A 21,092-nucleotide genomic window follows, 5' to 3' on the forward strand; every position below is an offset into this window, starting at 1 on the left:
CGTGAGATTCAATTTAGATCCTGCAATTGTGTGAGGATTGTATGAGATGCTAAATCGAGACCAGCTCTGCCCTCTCAAGTGATAGTAAAAAGTCCCACAGTGCTATTTTGAAGAAGACCAAGGAAGTTCTTTTTAATTTGCTCATGGAATGTGGGCATCGCTGGCTAGACCAGCATTTATTGCCCACCCCTAAATGCCCCCGAGAAGAGTCCTCCCATTTATCCCTCAAGCATCATCACTAAAATAAATTACCTAGCCATACCTCATTGCTGTTTGTGGGAGCTTGCTGTGCTGCGGTGTTTCCTACATCACAACAGTGACTGCACTTCACAACCACTTCATTGGCTGTTAAGCACTTTGGGATGTCCAAAGGTTGCGAAAGACGTTATATAAATGCTAGTTCTTTTTGTTTTAGTTAGGTCCATGAATATGGAGCCAAAATAATATGTTTGAAAGTGAGTGAGTTGACAGGATCCAGTAACAAAACATGCGACTGGTAATTTTAGACACCCTCAGAAACTCGACAGTAAATGATTTCACCCAGCCCCCCAGGCAGTGATTTTGATAAATGTTTTGCTTCCAGATTCTGTCACAAGGCTTAGTTTCTGCAGAGTGTGGTGATTATGGATCCATCCTACCAGCAGCTCTAAGAAAGGAGAAAGGTCTTAAGTGAATTAGAATGGTTTTAAACCAGAGTGATCGATCAAATAAATTCTGACCACTTTAATTGGTTTCACTAAATTTAATTGGTCGTAATTTCACGACGATACGTTTGATTTAGCTGACGAATCTGCCCCTCTGAGGAATATCATGACATTATAGCATAGCCATAACAGTTGATTTTACACAATTACAGTGCGTGAAAGCAATAATTTAATATATTAAGAACTTTAATGATTTTTAAGGCAAGTCATTGCACATTATGATCTCTGAAAGTGCTGAAATTATTCTTCAAGGCAATTTATCACGAGATTATAGTAAATGATGTGTTGAAGATCATTTAATAACAGCATGGTTGTGCTGGAGTGGCTGCACAGAAAACACGGACATTATGGATCACCACTTTAGATTTCTGGTGCAAAAGCAACTCTTCATGGTGATTGAAACTGTTTAGAAGAAAGATTTGTTTAGGGCTGGAGAATGTAACAGTCAGGGTTCACTGCACATCTGGCTAGGAACTGACACCAGATAGAATAAAATCCTAAAAATACTTCAGGGAGAGAATTTAACAAGGCTCGGGACTAATCAGTAACCCTAACAGGCCAAAGCCTGATCTCACTTTTTTCTGTTATTGCATATTGTTTTCCCCAATCCACAAGGCAGGCAGACTGAACACTTGTGAGTTACACAGCTCAAGGAGCGTTTTAAAGACTATCAGCCACAGTGATCTGCACAGCACGTGCAGGAAACGACGGGGGTAGAGTTTCCACATTAGGTACAGTCAGAAAAATGTGCTTGCAATTGCGCTGGTTAGGTTAGGCTTCACATTACCATTGAAATTTATTTGCGTAATCACAAATGTAAAATCTTCCATGAGCCAGTGTGATCAGGCAGTGTAATAGAACATAATCATTTCCTTTTTTTGTTCTCCCTTAAAATGTATTCCCTTGATATGTTTAAGAGTGATAGCTTAGTACAATTTTATTAATACAGCTGAAAATGGTTTTCTCACAAAAATAAGCATTTTTAATAGGTGTCCAGACCTCTATCTGTGTGTAACCTGCTGTTAAATCACTGAAAATAACTTTTAAAAAAAACTATACTGAATCATTTAATATTTCATTGATGAATACTAATCAGTTTCTTAGTAAATTATTTGTTGATATGAACAAACTTTTAAAACATGTCAACTAGTGCCTGTGTGCCCAAGAAAATGAGCTCAATTTGAAGAGCCTTCCCAAACCAGCACAATTGGTGAAATGTTGCAGTTGGGGCAAGGACAGTCTTGTGAGTGGGTCTGATTCAGGTGAATTGAATCTTGAACCAGTGTCAAAGCTCATTGAGAGCATGAACATAAACGGTTTTGGGTGCAAGGGAATGGTAGCATAGTGGTTATGTTACTGGACTATTAATCCAGGAGCCTGGACTAATGATCAGGAGACATGAGCTTAAATTCCACTGTAGCAGCTTAAATTCAATTAATTAAATCAAATCTACAATAAAAAGATACTATCAGTTATAATGAAACTACCAGAATGTTGTAAAACCCCATCCAGTTTACCAATGCCCTTTAGGGAAGGAAATCTGCCATCCTTACCTGGTCTGGCCCACAGCAATGTGGTTGACTCTGAAATGGTTTAGGAAACCACTCAAATGTATTCAAGAAGGCAACCCACCACAACCTTCTCAAGGACATTAGGGAAAGGTAATAAATGCTGGCCTTACCAGCGATGCCCACGTCCCATGATGAATAAATTACAAAAAAATAACTTATGCTTAAAATTCCCCCGAGCTTTTGTGCTGTTTAGCCCATCCCATCTGGATTGTGCTGCTATTACTGACAGTAACAAACAGAAACTCAACCTACTACGTGAAAAGTTGGTTAAAAAAACTGTTGGTTATTGAAGTGAAGTATGAATAGTCCCTGGCACTTAAGGAGTAGTATCTATAGGGTACTCAAATTATTTGATCTAAGGAGAGCTCAGATGATACTCGACGGTGAAGTATTGAATTTCCAGATAGTGTGCAAAGCCATAATTAAATTTGGGGATCAAACACAGTTGTGCTTCACATTTGTTTTCTGCTGTTACCTAAAAATCTCAAAATTCATGCAATCAAATCAAATCAAAAGGCCTAGGAGAAAAATGGAACAACATTTCAATCTACTTATGGTTATTGTCAAAGTATCTTAAACCATAGCCAGAAGTCTAATCGCATTGTTCAGTTATGATAAGTTTTAAAGTGAATCGTTGATGTTACCATTTGCGGAGTTAGTGTGAGAATATGTGGCTGGAGGGTGCAAAGTCTTATTACATGCTTAGGGATTGACTTTCTACAGGGGGCTGTCCTGATTGTTTACCTCACCACACCCCTTGCCCCTAACTTTAACCAAAAATTGAAGGTAAATAGACGGTCTGTCCCGTTTCTCCACAGACACTCTGTTGAAGCTGCGGCAGAACATCAGCAGAATCATCAAATTCACCCTTGCTGTTTTTGGAAATGACTGGGCTAACTCTCCTCTTCCTTCTTTCAGCAACATCACTTTGCAGAATTCCCACAGTGCAGGCTCAGGCCATTCCAGCGGTGGGTGCAGCAGCTCCAGTGAGTCCGGGAGCAGCTCAGAATCTGACTCAGACAGCGAAAGCAGCTCCAGTGACAGTGAGTGCAATGAGGACTCACGCACTGCAACACCAGAGGTACAGTCTAATTAGACAGCTACATCTAGGCATGACTCATTCTTGAATGCATCCTGCAGTTTCTTGATTGCCTGCACCCATCTGGGAGGAAGAGGGCTGCAGGTGCATGAGAACACCACCACTTCCAGTATCCCCTCCAAATCATACACACCATTTCCACTTGGAAATATATCGGCTGTTCCTTCACTGCTGCTGGGTCAAAAGCCTGGAACTCCCTCCCTAACAGCACTGTGGGCGTACCTACACCACGTGGACTGCAGCCATTCAAGAGGAAGGCTCACCACCACCTTCTCGACGGCAATTAGGGATGGGGAAATAAATGCTGGCCTTGCCAGCAATGCCCACATTCCGAGTATGATTATTTTCTAAAGTCAACCTACTATTTTATAATCTGTTTTTGGGCATCACAGGCATGATGTCCTTTATTGCCCATCCCTCGTTGTCCTGAGAAGGTGTTGAAGGGCCTTCTTGAACCGCTGCAATTCTCATATTGATGATCTCCCAGGAAAGGTAGGGAATTCCAGGAATTTTGACACAGTGGCAGTGAAGGCAAGAGGATCTATGTCTAAGTCAGAATGGCAACTTGCAGTTACCATGATCTTGCTGTATTTGTCCTTCTTGATAGTAGAAGTTGTAGGTCTGACACATGCTGTCGAAGTAAATAAGCATTTGGCTCAAGAAAAGGGTTAATGTTGAAAATGTAGCCATTTTTTTCTCCACCTCCTCCGCTTTCCCCTGTGATTTATCTTCTTCGGTTACGGCTCCTTACCTGCTGGGATACAGTTCTGATGGTGGCAGCAGTGGCCTCCCCTGGTCAGTTGCCATTCTTCTCCTTGAGCCCAGGGATGGATTAATTTAAGCAGGTGACCATCACTCATGAGCCCTACTCTCTTCTCATTCCAATCACCACAGTGAGCACGACTGGTGCGGGGACTAGGTGGTTGTGGGGGGAAACCATTGATGATGATCAGATGTGGAAATCTTGGCTAATCATTCTGCCGAGTCCAGAGAAACTGAGGCTAGTTATCATAGCCTTCAACTAAGATCAGCAAATTCAGCACAGATCCAGTAAAAAACTACACCCTCCTGGATGGTATAGCTTAATTACTACACTAGATGCTCATTGTGTCCAATGAACCATTCAGGTTGCTGAGCAGCTTTGCTGGGAATAAGCAAGCACTGTGAGAAGAGGATCCTTTCTGTTACCAGTGGCATTAAAGGCATATTTTGCTATCCACTGTTCGGGACAATCACAGAAATGGGATGCTACGATAGTACACGGTCTACGTAATGGCCACTTTCCTCTTTTTCGGGGAATGTGTGTACAGTATATTTAAAAGAGCAAAGATGTTGGTATCCAGTTGATGCAAGACTGAAGTACATTTTCCAAAATGCTTCAGAAAGAATTAAATAAAATTGCATTTCTATAATACCTTTTGCAAACTCAAGACGTCCCAAAGGGCTTTCCAGCCAATGAGGTGCTTATTAAAGTATAGCCAGTGTTGTAATGTAGGAAACACGGCAGCCAATTTGCACACAGCAAGATCCCACAAGCAGTACTGAGTTAATTACCAGATCATCTGTTTTAGTGGTGTTGGTTGAGGGATAAATTTTGTCCAAACTGATTGTGGTATATCATTGGAATGGTATGAAATCACCCTCCACAACCTTCACGTTCAATATAGAAGTAGAGTTATAAGCCCAGTAATTGAGGGACCCCATCTCAGCACAGAGCCTTGCTCAACAAGAGCATAGATTGAGTGTAAAGGGTGGGCACATGGTCTTTGCTACTGCTAGTATCCAGAGCATTGATTTTAGTGGCCACTAAAAACACATGAATCTTGGAAGTATCTTGTCCAAAGTGTGTCTACTGGCAGTCAGCAGTCAAGTGTAACCATTCTACTCTGAGCTTTTGACTCCTAAGACAGTTTCCTTGCCAAACTAATAATTACCAGATGCAAAACTAAGTTGCATAGAATTTACAGCATAGAAACAGGCCTTTTGACACAACTGCTCTATGCTTGTATTAATAGAGTCATAGAGTTATACAGCACAGAAACACGTCCTTTGGCCCATTGTGTCCATTCCAGCCATCAAGCCTCTCTATTCTAATCCCATTTTCCATCACTTGGCCTGTAGCCTTGTATGCTATGATGTTTCAAGTGCTCATCTAAATACTTCTTAAATGTTGTGAGGGTTTCTGCTTCTGCCACCCCTTCAGGCAGTATGTTTCAGATTCCAACCACTCTCTGGGGTTCTATGCCTCGGCTAATAAAGGCAAGTATCCCATATGCCTTCCTAGCCACCTTATCTACCTGTGCTGCTGCCTTCAGTGATTTATGGATAAGTACACCAAGTTCCCTCTGACCTTCTGTACTTCCTCGGGTGCTACCATCCATTGTATATTCCCTTGCCTTGTTAGTCCTCCCAAAATGCATCACCTCACACTTAATGCACCACACGAGCCTTGGCAGGTACCCTTTGTACCTGATTCTCTCATCGAGCATAGCCCCATCCGGGAGCAACATCTCACAGTTTTGGGCGAAAGTCTTATTTTATAATTTCAATTATGAAGGCGTTCAATAGGGTAGGCATAGAGAAGGTGTTTCCAGTTGTAGGAAAGTCAAAAACCAGGGGCCATAAATATAAGGTAGTCACTAATAAATCCAATAGGGAATTCAGGAGAAACTTCTTTACCCAGAAAGTGGTTAGAATGTAGAACTTACGACCACCAGGAGTAGTTGAGGCAAGTTGCACTGACGCATTTAAGGGGAAGCTGGATAAACACATGAGGGAGAAAGGAATAGAAGGATATGTTAACGGGGTGAGATGAAGTAGGATAGGAGAGGACCTTTTGGGCCGAATGTGCTGCAAATGGTGACACACTTTGGGTAAGATATTCTTGCTAGGGAGAAATCAATTTAGGCGGCAATTTTATGAGTTCACATTGCCAACTGTGAAGCTTCATTCATCAACTGCTTATATTAGGAAATTGTGGATATGCTTTGTAAGGAAAGTCTTAGTGTGAATATATACACCTCTCTCCAATGCATTTTATGACTCTGTGGGATTGATTACAGTCTGCGTCCACTAGGAACACTTTAGGTGTGTGTCCCTGGTTTAACGCAGTTTAGTCTGGGTTATTGATGCAATAACCCAGTGATGGGTTGAGGGCACAGACAGGGAAGTAGCTCCAGTTGGCATGATTGGATGATTGTAATTGCCCAGCTTCTGAGAGGCCGTATCCCAAAAATAACTGAATGGGAGGAGGTTACTTGTGTCTGCTGGCCACAGTGAACTGGCCTGTTTTCCCTGCACTTCTGACAATGTTTAGGTCCCCGGATCAGGAGTCGTTCCGGGGAAATAGTAGACTGCTATTTCATACTTAGCCAGATATAATGGGGCAGATTTTCCTGTTCCTACATCTGGGAATTTTGAATCGCAGAGCATAAAGGAAAATAGGTTGGCTTTTTTACGGATGTGCGCTCCTCCAAATCCAGGTGTCAATTGTGGTCAGTGTGAGATCAGACGGATGTGTAAAAGGCAGTGTGTGATCGGAACGGTGTGTAACAGACTGTGTGCATTCGGGTGGGTGTGTAGCAGACTGTGTGGGATTGGACGGGTGTGTAACAGACAGTGTGAGATCGGGCAGGTGTGTAACAGACAGTGTGAGATCAGGTGGGTGTGTAACAGACAGTGTGAGATCAGGTGGGTGTATAACAGACAGTGTGAGATCGGGTGGGTGTATAACAGACAGTGTGAGATCGGGTGGGTGTGTAGCAGACTGTGTGGGATTGGACGGGTGCCTAACAGACAGTGTGGGATCAGACAAGTGTGTAACAGATAGTGTGTGATCGGACGGGTGTGTAACAGACAATATGGGATCGAGTGGGTGTGTAACAGTGTGTGATCGGACGGGTGTGTAACAGACAGTGTGGGATCGGGCAGGTGTGTAACAGTGTTCGATCAGATGGGTGTGCAACAGACAGTGTGAAATCGGACAGGTGTGTAACAGACAGTATGTGATCGGACGGGTGTGTAACAGACAGTGTGGAATCGGGCGGGTGTGTATAATGGACAATATGGAGTCGAGCAGGTGGATAATGGGCCACTTCCTGATTCTCGCCCCTCCAAAGTTAAATCTTCCCCCTACGTTTAATAAGTCACGAGTCAGAACGGGACGAATGGCTTGAATTGCTGTTTATTATCTCAATGCTATGAAGTTACATTTTCTCTTGCTTTTCCCAGCCTGAACCACCATCTACCAATAAGTGGCAATTGGATAAATGGCTCAAAGTCCACTCACACAACAAGACCATCATTAATAACCAAACTGATTGTGATGGACTCAATGATTCTCAGTCTCAAAGCAATCAACAGAATGATGGGCAGATCAAAGGGAAACAGACTATTTCACTGCCTCAGCCAGATTCCAAAGATAGGGTTTTACTCAGCCCCATCAGGGAGAAAGCTAAACCAAGAACTGCACAGAAAACCCCCGAAGGGAAAAGTGTGAAACAAAAGTCCCCCGTACCCAATGAGCCAGCTCCGCCAAGGAGGACCACGGGTAAAAAACAGCCCAGGAGGGTGGAACGCACTCCCAGCTTGGAGGAACAGAGCTGGCCCAAGCCAAATAACCCCAGCAGCACTCCCAAAGAAAGAGAGAGTCAAGGAGCTTCAGCAGAACTACCCAAAGCAAAGCCGAGAGCAACCAGTAGCAAAACAGGACCTAGGAAAGAGCCAAGAACTAGCACAGCGCCTGCTGTTGACAAGAAGAAGCACAGAGTGCCTGGTAAGATTGTGCCTAAATCGAGAGAGTTTGTGGAAACAGATTCCTCTGATTCCCACACAGATCAAGAAGAACGCATGCCAGTGAAAATCTCAAGTTCTGCCATGACAACAAACTTGCTCAAACCTAAGGACTGCGGGAGCACCACTAACTGTACAACCAGCACTTCAATCGACCAAGCTACTATTGACTTGGAGGAACAAATTTTTTCACCTCTTCCACTACCACAAAATGAACTTCTTTCTCCCCTGAGAGACTATGAGGAAATTAAATCGCTTTGGGTGAAATTTGATCTAAGTCTCTTGTCCAGGATCCCTGGACAAGCACCAGCAGAGACAGTCCCAACCAAGGCTGAGATCAGACAGTCCATCAGTAAATACAACTGTCAGTCCCCGACTCCTGTGACAGATAAAAACACCATCAAAACAAAACGGAAACACAAGGTTAGTGGTTTTTCTAGAATGGGCAATCTGCAGAAAAATTGAGATTGAGAATTCATAGATACAAAAGAGGTACAGTAGCATAATGATTATGTTACTGGACTAGTTATCCAGAGGCCTGGACGAATGATCTGATAGGCATATGTTCAAATACCGCCACGGCAGGTGGGAAATTTAAATTCAATTAATCAAATAGCATCTGGAATTGAAAAAAATCTTATATCAGTAATGGTGACCATGAAACTACTGGATGTGTCATAACATCTCGTCTGATCACTAATGTCCTTTAGGGAAGGAAATCTGCCACCTTTACCTGGTCTGGCCTACATGTAACTCCAGACCTACAGCAATGTGGTTAACTCTTAACTGCCCTCTGAAATGGCCTAGCAAGCCACTCAGTTGTATTCAAGAAGGCAGCTCGCCTTCTCAAGGACAATTAGGGATAGCCAGTAAATGCTGGCCTTGCCAGCGACGCCCACATCCCATGAATGAAATTTAAAAAAAATTAAGAATCATTTGTCCAAAGGAATGAGGTGTTTAAAATATTAAAAGGATTTGATGGGTAGATATGGAGAGCCTACATCATTTAATGGTGGAATCGAGAACAAGGGGACCTAATCATAAAATTGGAGCTGGGCCATACGGGAGTGAAATCAGGAAGGATATTTTCACACAGAGGGTAGCAGCAATCTATAACTCCCTCCTGCAAAAGACTATGAATGCTCGGGGTCAATTGGAGCCTGCACGACTGAGATTAATAGATTTTTATTCGGTAAACGTATCAAGGGATATGGAGTCAAGGTACAGATCAGCCCTGATTCATTGCATGGTGGAAGGGGGTTGAGGGGCTGAATGGCCTCCTCAAGTCCCTATCCAGTGGCAATAGTATACTTGAAGCCTGCCATTGAATTATTTAAGAGAATCTCAGCCAATCTGCTCTGAGGAGTGAAAATGAGATTTTTCCAATCAGAGAAGAAAACGTAAACAGGTTTCATTCCTTACCATCTCCTAGAAGCTTGATTGCTCCTAATTTAAAAGCAAAATACTGCAGATGCTGGAAAGTGCTGGAAAAACTCAGCAGGTCTGGCAGCATCTGTGGAGAGAGAAGCAGAGTTAACGTTTCAGGTCTGTGACCTTTCATCAGAACTGGCAAAGGTTAGAAAAAAATTAGGTTTTACGCAAGTGAAGGGGAGGGGGGTGGGGCAGAGAACAAAGAGGAAGGTGTTTGATAGGGCAGAGGGTGATTAAATCGCAAAGTTGTCCTGGGACAAAGGCAACGAGTGTATTAATGCTTGTGGTGAAAGCCAAAGCATTATTCCAGAGACAGTGTTACTAGCAGAATAATGAGCAGTTACATGACTACAATGTGGTCTCCTCTATACTGGGGAGACCAAACACAGATTGGGTGACCGCTTTGCAGAACACCTCCGTTCAGTCCGAAAGCATGACCCCGAGCTACCGATTGCTTACTGTTTCAACACTCCCCCGGCTCTCATGCCAACATCTGTGTCTTTGGCTTGCTCCAGTATTCCAGTGAACATCAACGCAAGCTCGAGGAGCAGCACCTGATCTTTCGATTAGGCACTCTCCAGCCTTGCAGACTGAACATTGAGTTCAATAACTTCAGAGCATGACTGGCCTTTTTAAAAAATATTTTATTTTTTAACCATGTGCCTGCTTTTGATGTAGTCAGAGCTGTTCATTATTACACTATTAACAGTCTCGCTGGACTAGTGCTTTATCTTTCACCACAAGCATTAACACACTCGTTGCCTTTGTCCCAGGACAGCTTTGTTATTTAATCACCCTCTGCCCTATCAAACACCTTCCTCTTTGTTCTCTCCCCACCCCCCTCCCCTTCACTTGCTTAAAACCTAATTTTTTTCTAACCTTCGCCAGTTCTGATGAAAGGTCACAGACCTGAAACATTAACTTTGCTTCTCCACAGATGCTGCCAGACCTGCTGAGTATTTCCAGCACTTTTTGTTTTTGCTCCTAATTTAGGTTTCCAATGCAGCAGGTCATTGGGTTTTTTTTCTGACCTATGCTGCTCCTGTACAAGCACGGAACATGCTCATACTAAATTCCTGTAAGCAGTTTAATGCCACGGTTTGTCCCCGTGCATATGTTAAGGAAGGGCCTAATGCTTGTTTTATGACCTATTCCCAATATTGATCTGGCCTTCTGCATTCAGGATAGCCAGACCGATTCCATAAAGCTGGAGGTCCCCCCCAAAATGGTGAATTCCTTAAAAAACCCTCAACTGAATGTGGACTCTGCTCCTCCTGGCTCCATAGCAGTCCCGGATACCTTTCCTGATTACTTCCTCTCTCCCTTCGTTAGCTGCAAATTCATGGTCTCTTCATCAGCAAGGTGCCTGAGGACATAGAGCAAGTGTTCGCAGCTCACCAGTCTAATCTAAATGATGCTCAATATTGGGTGAGCCTTGGACCTACCTATTCTGGCGCAGGGGCTGCTCCCTGTGCGCAGTTTTCGCCCTGGTCTGCCAATTTCTACTCCCTGCCTATACTTCTTCAAAAAGGGAAAGACATATTTATTTAAAAAAAGAATATTAAAGGTTGTGGGGAGTGAACAGGTGTGTGTGTGTATTAAACTAGGTGGGTCATATGGAGAAAGACACTGGGACAGACTTGGGCAGGTCCATAGAGACATTTGGTGATTTCCACGAATTATCCTAGCTTCATTCATACCAAGGGATGATATCTGTTCTGATCTCTTTGGACTTTGCAGTTACTGCCCTTCATGATCAATGTCTTCCTTTCCAGCCGATGGAAAATGTAGAAGTTGTCTGTGATAGCAAGAAGCAGCGTGTGGACAAAGAGATAACTGCCCCCACATTGGTACCTGTCAGCTGCCCTGTCAACTCTAGTCACAAGATTCCGAACAGCAAAGAGTAAGCATCTTTCAAGTTCATAACCTTTTACTCTCATTTTAGTAAACTTAGCATTATAACTTTTTAATTTCCCACTTTATACACTGGGAAATATTATTTACTTTCCCATTTGAAATAATATATCATTCAATAAAATACTTGTAATTGGTAAAAGTCTTTAAAATTATGAATAGGTTCTATAGCGTATATGTAGAGAAAGTCTGGAGGAGACCAAAACTAGGGATCATAACTAATAAATCCAATAAGGAATTCAGGAGAAACTTCTTTGCCCAGGGGGTGATTAGGATGTGGAACTTGCTACTGTAAGGACTGATTGAGATGAGCAGTATAGATGCATTTAAGGGGATATTCATATTCGTGCCATCACTAAGGCCACCTATTTCTATGTCTGAAACATTGTTTGACTTCACCCCTGTCTCAGCTCATCTGCAGCTGAAACCCTCATTCATGCCTTTGTTACTCTAGACTTGACTATTCCAACACACCCCTGGTTGGTCACCCACATTCTACTCTCTGTAAACTTGAGGTCATCCAAAACTCTGCTGCCCATGTCTTAACTCGCACCAAGTCCCATTTGCCTGTTATCACTATGCTCGCTGACCTACACTGGCTTCCAGTCAAGCAATGCCTCGATTTAAAAATTCTCATCCTTGTTTTCAAATCCCTCCATGGCCTCACCCCTCCCTATCTCTGTAATCTCCTTCAGCTGCACATCCCTCCAAGATATCTGTGCTCCTCTAATTCTGGCCTCTTGTGCATCCCTGATTTTAATTACTCCACCCTTGGTGGCCATGCCTACAGTTGCCTAGTCCCCAAGCTCTGGAATACCCTCCCTACCTAAACCTCTCCAACTCTCTACCTTCCTTTCCTCCTTTAAGGCACTCCTTAAAACCTACCTCTTGCCCAAGCTTTTTGTCATCTGACCTAATATCTCTGTCTGTGGCTCAGTATCACACTTTGTTTTATAATGCTCCTGTGAAGCCCTTGGGACATTTTGTTATAGAGTCATAGACAGATACAGCAGTGATACAGGCCCTTCGGCCCACTGAGTCTGTGCTGACCAACAGCCACCCATTTATACTAATCCTACATTAACCCCATATTCCCTACCACATCCCCACCTTCCCTCAATTATCCTAGCACCTACCTAGACTCGGGGGCAATTTACAATGGCCAATTCACCTAACAACCTGCAAGTCTTTGGCTGTGGGAGGAAACCAGAGCACCCAGCAGAAACCCACATGGTCACAGGGAGAACTTGCAAACTCCACACAGGCAGTACCCAGAACTGAACCTGGGTTGCTGGAGCTGTGAGGCTTCGGTGCTAACCACTGCGCCACTCTACATGCTTTATGATAAAGGTGCTATATAGATGTAAGTTGTTGTTTTTGTTGACGCTAGATAAGTCCATGAGGGGGAAACAAATAAGAGGATATGTTGATGGGGTTAGATGAAGAGGGGTGGGAGAAGCTCATATGGAGCATAAACACCAGCACAGACCTGATGGACTGAATGTTCTGTTTCTGTGCTGTAAAATTCTGTGTAATTTTATGTAAAGAGATTTTTATATTCCAATCAGTTTTCAAACTAATGATTGTATTAAATTGGACAATGATATTAAAAATTGTCACTCAGATAGAAAATTAATGAAAACCATTAGTATTAGCATCAGTAACCTATTTATGAATCAGCTGATGCATTTAGAAAGTATTTGAATATTGAGATGTCTTGTAATCATTCTATTCCAACAATAATTCTCACTATTAGTTCTTCATAATCTGTGCTGTAACAAGTACAGTCTTGTCTCCCCTCTGACAGAAAGGACGAATGTTAAAGGATATAGAGAATGAACAGGAGAATGAGATTAGACTAGGAGTATGCAGAGAAAAACACTGGAACTGCCTTGATGGGTCCAATGGCTATTTTCGCTGCTGAAATATGTGCTTCTATGACTTATCCCAGGCTTTAACATCCTACCCTATCATTTCTTCTCTGTAGGTTATCGAAACAGTTGACGAAGAGGGAGCGGAGGTTCCCACCTCCGTTGTCACCATTACCAGATGAACCCGAGCCCAAACGACGGAACAGTGAGAGTAACTCTCTCAGCCAGGAAAGCAACAGCAACTCCGAACCAACCAGTGCCTCACAGCCCTCTGCACAATACAAGCACCGGAAATCCGACAGCAAGGCCTCTTCCCATGCGAAAAATCCCATTGTGAGTTATTGCTATTAATTTCTTCTTGCCAGGAAAGGAATAATGGTGACAAATACATAGAGAACCCATCTGAGAAGAGAAAAGACAGGTTAATGTTCCAGGGTGTCAGCAGTGGTTCGGTGGGGAGCACATTCTCAACTCTGAGTCAGGAGGTTGTGGGTTTGAGTCCCGCTCCAGAGACTTGAACGCGTGCTCCCAGTGCAGTACTGAGGGAGTGCTGCCCTGTCAGAGGTGCCAGCTTTTGCATGAGATGTTAAACTGAGACCCCGTTAGCCTGTTAGGGTGAACATAAAAGATCCTGCGGCATTATTTTGAAGGAGAGCAGGGGAATTCTCCCCAGAATTCTGGCCAATATTTATTCCTCAAACAACACTACTCAAAATCACATTGCTGTTTGAGGGCCTTGCTGTCTGCAAATCGGCTGCCATGTTTCCAACATTGCATCAGTGACGATAACTCAAAAATACTTCATTGCCTGTAAAGCACTTTGAGATGTCATGAAAGGTGCTATATAAATGCAGGAACTCATTGCAAAAGATTTAGCAGTAATCACCGACAAAAGACCTGCAGCTAAAACGATCTTCAGGGGCAGAACTTTACCGGCTTCCAGTTGGTAGGTTGGGAGCGAGGGCGGCCAGTAAAATGGTGGGGTACCGCATTGGGGTGGCTCCCCAATGCAGCCCCACTGCAAGGGCATTTTGCCAGCAGCAGGCTGTGAGGTGGAATGGCTGCCTACTGTGAGAAGGCGGGCAGCTGATTTGCATAATTAAAGGCCCTAGCAAGGACCAATTTACAGGGCTGTGGGGAGACCACCAGCCTAATAGAGGGGGCCTCCCTGTGGCAGCCCAGGAGGGGCCATCAGAATCAGAGGCTCCATGACCCAAAGAGGGGGCCACAGGCAGGGAAGGCAAACCCCGCAGTCCCAACAGAGGGGTTTCCCCTCTGACCCTTAGCCCCCTGAATTTTTCATTATTTTTGTACGTCCCTGTCCGAGCTCCCGAGGTCTCCCACCTCTCCTGGTGCACGGCTGAGGCTTCAGAGCTACTGGCTCTCTGATTGGACCCAGCAGCATCAGGAGCCTGTCCACCTTCCTCAATTGGATGGTGGACCCGCAGACGGCAAATTAGGAGGAGGCCTGCGGTAAAATTGTCGAGTCACTCCCGCTGCCGGCAAGTGCGGGCTCAGTTCCTGCTTTTCGCCCCAACGTTGGGATCCCAACGTCTGTGGTAAGATTCAGTCCTAAGTTTTTTTAAAAATTTTTGATGCTGTATAATTTGAGCATTATTTTGTTGCTCAGTCTCTCCCAGTAGCTGGCTTTATGCACCAGTAAGCAAATGGAATAAATGTTTCATCTTTGTTATGAATAATTCCTGCTGAAACTCCGAAAACAAAAGGGATGATGATGATGGTGATTCCTACTGGAAAGGCCTAGCATGAAGCAGGCCTGATTTGATTAGAGAGAACCCAGCAATGTTTTTGATAAATTGTGTGGCACCTTCATACAGAATCCTTCATATTAAAATTATACCTTTGAACTATTCATACATATCACTATTAGGAAGACTGCACTAGACTCAATTTCTGCGAGCATCTTGGACATAACCTGAATCAATTCTGTTGCTATAGTAACAGCTCAGTTAAGTCTCAGCTATTACCATAATAGCTCCGGCCTTTCATTCTCTTCATAAGATGAGACGAGGCTGTTCATTTTCAGGTTGCATTATGTTGTTTTTTTCTCTGGATTTCCCAGGTATTTCATACTTTTTTTCTACAATACTTTAAATCAGCTGGATTTTTTTTTTTTGCACGGGGGCCAGTGAGTGAAATCTATATTTTCGGGTGAAAATAGGGGAAACTTCAGAATTGCAAAAGGAAACTCTGGCAAAAAAAATGTTTGCTTGTTCATGGGCCTTTTAATAACACGGTGGGATTCTAGCACGCAAGCACACATCTGAAACCCCAACCTCCACCATTTTGATGGAGTCGTTGACCTTTTTACAATAAACAGATCCAAGTCTCCACTAAACTGACAGAGAACTTTCAAGGATGGAACGACTTTTACTGATTACATAATTTTTTTTAAAGTGTTGATTGACTGAAACTTCAAATCCCAGCAGAGATCTGCATTCACAGGACAATGCTAATTGGAGATTTAGTGGTGCAGTGTTACATCTCTTTTTCTCAGCCATGCTCCTTTCAGGCGTGGCTCGCAACTGGGTGTGAAGGGGGAGCGGAAATGTGCCTCTTTTATTTCCTAATGTTGCTAAAAATCACAAACTCTGTTTATTTTATGTTACCCTCTTTCCTTACAAGTTTTATTATCATTTTAATGACTATCATTTTCAATTAGTGCGTGCATAATTTAAATGATCGCTGTGTGATTTACCTTTACTTGAGTGATACAAGACATATCACACTAGACATGGTCTCCTTTAGAGATACACAGCAGTAAATATGTTAGGCGGTGGCCGAGTGGTATTATCACTAGACCAGTAACCCAAATACCCAGGGTATTGATCTGGGGACATGGGTTCGAATCCCACCACAGCAGAAGGTGGAATTTGAATTTAATTAATAAATCTGGAATTAAAAGCTAGTCTAATGATGGCCATGAAACCATTGTCGATTGTTGTAAAAACCCATCAGGTTCACTAATGCCCTTTAGGGAAGGAAATCTGCTGTCCTTACCTGGTCTGGACTACATCTGACTCCAGACCCACAGCAATGTGGTTAACTCTTACATGCCCTCTGAAATGGCCTAGCAAGCCACTCAGTTGTACCTAACCGCTACGAAGTCAATAAAAAGGCATCGACCTAGGCACCGGAAACGACAATGGCAAACCCAGCCCTATTGACCCTGCAAAGTCATCCTTACTAACATCTGGGGGCTTGTGCCAAAGTTGGGAGAGCTGTCCCACAGACTAGTCAAGCAACAGCCTGACATAGTCTTACTCATGGAATCATACCTTACAGACAATGTCCCAGACACTGCAAACACTATCCCTGGGTATGTCCTGTCCCACCGGCAGGACAGACCCACCAGAGTGGCGGGACAGTGGTCTACAGTAGGGAGGGAGTTGCCCTGGGAGTCCTCAACATCGACTCTGGGCCCCATGAAGTCTCATGGCATCAGGTCAAACATGGGCAAGGTAACCTCCTACTGATTTCCACCTACCGCCCTCCCTCAGCTGATGAGTCAGTACTCCTCCCATGTTGAACGCCACATGGAGGAAGCACTGAGGGTGGCAAGGGCACAAAATGTACTCTGGATGGGGGACTTCAATGTCCATCACCAAGAGTGGCTCAGTAGCACCACGACTGACCGAGCTGGCCAAGTACTAAAGGACATAGCTGCTGGAATGGGTCTGCGGCAGGTGGTGGGGGAACCAACATGAGGGAAAAACATACTTGACCTTGTCCTCACCAATCTGCCTGCCGCAGATGCATCTGTCCATGACTGTATTGGTAGGAGTGACCACCGCACAGTCCTTGTGGAGACGAAGTCCCACCTTCACATTGAGGATACCATCCATCGTGTTGTGTGGCACTATCACCGTGCTAAATGGGATAGATTTCAAACAGATCTAGCAATGCAAAACTGGGCATCCATGAGGTGCTGTGGGCCATCAGCAGCAGCAGAATTGTACTCAACCACAATCTGTAACTTCACGGCCTGGCATATCCCCCACTCTACCATTACCATCAAGCCAGGAGACCAACCCTAGTTCAATGAAGAGTGCAGGAGGGCATGCCAGGAGCAGCACCAGGCATACCTCAATGAGATGTCAACCTGGTGAAGCTACAACCCAGGACTACTTGCATGCCAAACTGCATAAGCAGCATGCAATAGACAGAGCTAAGCGATCCCATAACCAACGGATCAGATCTAAGCTCTGCAGTCCTGATATATCCAGCCGTGAATGGTGGTGGACAATTAAACAACTCAGTATAGGAGGTGACTCCACAAATATCCCCATCCTCAATGATGGGGGAGCCCAGCACATCAGTGCGAAAGATAAGGCAGAAGCATTTGCAACAATCTTCAGCCAGAAGTGCCAAGTTGATGATTCATCTCGGTCCCCAGCATCACAGATGCCAGTCTTGAGCCAATTCAATTCACTCCACGTGATATCAAGAAACGACTGAAGGCACTGGATACTGCAAAGGCTATGGGTCCTGACAATATTCCGGCAATAGTAATGAAGACCTCTGCTCCACAACTTGCAGCACCCCCAGCCAAGCTGTTCCAGTATAGCTACAACACTGGCATCGACCCTGCAATGTGGAAAATTGCCCAGGTATGTCCTGTACACAAAAAGCAGGACAAGTCCAACCCGGCCAATTACCGCCCCATCAGTCTACTCTCAATCATCAGCAAAGTGATGGAAGATGTCATCAACAGTGCCATCAAGCAACACTTGCTTAGCAATAACCTGCTCAGTGACGCTCAGTTTGGGTTCCGACAGGGCCAGTCAGCTCCTGACCTCATTACAGCCTTGGTTCAAACATGGACAAAAGAGCTGAACTCAAGAGGTGAGGTGAGAGTGACTGCCCTTGACATCAAGGCAGCATTTGACCGAGTATGGCATCAAGGAGCCCTAGCAAAACTGGAGTCAAGGGGAATCAGGGGGAAAACTCTCTGCTGGTTAGAGTCATACCTAGCGCAAAGGAAGATGGCTGTGGTTGTTGGAGGTCAATCATCTGAGCTCCAGGACATCACTGCAGAAGTTCATCAGGGTAGTGTCTTTGGCTCAACCATCTTCAGCTGCTTCATCAATGACCTTCCTTCAATCATAAGGTCAGAAGTGGGGATTTTCGCTGATGATTGCACAGTGTTCAGCACCATTTGTGACTCCTCAAATACTGAAACAGTCTGTATAGAAATGCAGCAAGACCTGGACAATATCCAGGCTTGAGCTGATAAGTGGCAAGTAACATTTGCGCCACACAAGTGCCAGGCAATGACCATCTTCACCAAGAGAGAATCTGACCATCACCCCTTGACATTCAATGGCATTACCTTTGCTGAATCCCCCTCTATCAGCATCCTAGGGGCTACCATTGATCATAAACTGAACTGGAGTAGCCATATAAATACCGTGGCTGCAAGAGCAGGTCAGAAGCTAGGAATCCTGCAGCGAGTAACTCACCTCCTGACTCCCCAAAGCCTGTCCACCATCTACAAGGCACAAGTCAGGAGTGTGATGGAATACTCTCCACTTGCCTGGATGGATGCAGCTCCAACAACACTCAAGAAGCTCAACACCATCCAGGACAAAGCAGCCCGCTTGATTGGCACACCATCCACAAACAATCACTCCCTCCACCACCGACGCACAGTGGCAGCAGTGTGTACCATCTACAAGATGCACTGCAGCAACGCACCAAGGCTCCTTAGACAGCACCTTCCAAACCCACGACCTCTACCACCTCGAAGGACAAGAGCAGCAAATGCATGGGAACATCACCACCTGCAAGTTCCCATCCAAGTCATGCACCATACTGACTTGGAACTATATCGCCGTTCATTCACTGTCGCTGGGTCAAAATCCTGGAACTCCCTCCCTAACAGCACTGTGGGTGTACCTACCTCACATGGACTGCAGCGGTTCAAGAAGGCAGCTCACCACCACCTTCTCAAGGGCAATTAGGGATGGGCAATAAATGCTGGCATAGCCAGTGACGCCCACATCCCACGAATGAATGAATAAACAAAAGAATCATACAGCTCAGAATGAGGCCATTCAGCCTAGCATGTCTGTGCTAGCTCTTTGAAAGAGCTATCCAATTAATCCCACTCCCCTGCTCTTTCCCCATAGCACTGCAATTTTTTTTTCCTTCATCCTTTTCAATTATATATCCAAGTCCCTTTCGAAAGTTATTATTGAATCTGTTTCCACCATTCTTTCAGGCAGTGTGATATTATCAACCTTGTGTGCTGCATCATTCAATGATTCTATAATAAAGAGATTAATGTCTCCACCAAAATGGCAGAAAGAGAGAGGAATTGAATCAATGTACGTACCTCACACAATTCCAGGGGCTTCTGTAATTCTTTGGATGTTTGAAGCATTGCCTGTTTTCTGGGCTACCAAATGTTAACTGTTCCAGAAGGCCTTCTATTACATCACAAGGCAGAGCCTATTGGGCCAGGTTCTTGTGCCATCTTGAAGAACTGACATTTGTGTTGCATGTACTTATGTCACTTATTCTTGTTTCACTGTACTTTATATATAGATAGATTATATGTTTCTGAGCTTATCAAGGTATGGGATGTCATTGCTGGGGAATGGAATATGTTCCCATTTCATGCACGTTGGTGTCAGGACACGAAGCACACCCAGGTCAAGGTCGAATGCAGTTTCACATGCAGCATCAAGCCCTCTGTGCTTGCTCTCAAACAATGTTGGTTCAACTTGAAGCCAGTGAAAAGGGGCATGGTCCATGATAGACATTTGATCCGATATCCTCCCCCACCCCCGCGATAGACATTTGATCCGATATCACCCCCCACCCCCCCCCCCTCAAGCCTCTCAATTTTGCTCCCCCACTAATGTTGAATTTTATCCCCCCATATGTCCAACTCAAATGGACTACTTCACACACCAATCGTTGTGAGTAACACTGCCAAATTAAAGGTCAGTTTGAACTTGCTGAACCATCCAGCCACCCCTCCTCCTTCTCTCCATTGTGCTTTCTCTAACGCACATAAGTTAATAATATTGAAATGTCAAAATGTTTGATATTTTACAGTGGTTTAGAATGTTCTTTGGGTGGGGGTTCTTGGCGTGACGGGGCAATAAATACTACTGCCTACTGAGCACCATGGAATCATTTAGACTGGAAGTTGGCAGTAAGCAGAGTCTGGTAAGTCCAGCTGAACTGTTTAATGAGGCTGTGTTACAGCTACTCCAATGCCAAGATCACTTAGTCTTCATTTAATTCCACACAGAGTTAAGAGTGATATTTCCTCCATTGGCATTCAAAAGTCAAACATTGAGAAATGAGTCAGTAATTTGTCTGATCCATCTGTTTAACCATTAGCAGCTGTATTGGTGTCAGTGGGAATATCACTGTTCCAGGGTTGGTGGTGACTGACAGGTAAAGGTATTGAGTAACTCAAGCATTGAACTTGCTGTCAACAGGCAATTCCATACTTCTTGCAATAACAAACACCTCTTTACCACAGGAGATTGAATTACATCCGAACTTGTCAAGCAGTAGCCATGAAAACGGCCAGCCACAAGCAGATATCTGGACCTTAATATCTAATGGCCATTCAGAGCCAAGAAGACCTAAATTAGCTTTTGATGACACGTAAGTATTAATTTGTGTGTATTTCTTGTTAACACGTAACACTGAAACATGAACTTATCTG

General features: G+C 44.2%; 1 protein-coding gene across 4 annotated transcripts in view; it reads left to right on the forward strand.

Moving 5' to 3' along the window:
- aff2 (AF4/FMR2 family, member 2) overlaps positions 1-21,092 on the forward strand; it is a 455,862-nt gene that overhangs the window by 409,055 nt on the left and 25,715 nt on the right. For all 4 annotated transcript variants that reach the window (XM_068047115.1, XM_068047112.1, XM_068047113.1 and 1 more), the window contains 5 exons: positions 3,194-3,356; positions 7,605-8,588; positions 11,372-11,499; positions 13,498-13,714; positions 20,904-21,031. In XM_068047115.1, coding sequence (XP_067903216.1) covers positions 3,194-3,356; positions 7,605-8,588; positions 11,372-11,499; positions 13,498-13,714; positions 20,904-21,031 — 1,620 coding nt within the window. The remainder of the gene's footprint in view (positions 1-3,193; positions 3,357-7,604; positions 8,589-11,371; positions 11,500-13,497; positions 13,715-20,903; positions 21,032-21,092) is intronic.

Source organism: Heterodontus francisci, chromosome 15 (genome assembly GCF_036365525.1).
Source record: "Heterodontus francisci isolate sHetFra1 chromosome 15, sHetFra1.hap1, whole genome shotgun sequence".
Taxonomy (NCBI): domain Eukaryota; kingdom Metazoa; phylum Chordata; class Chondrichthyes; order Heterodontiformes; family Heterodontidae; genus Heterodontus; species Heterodontus francisci.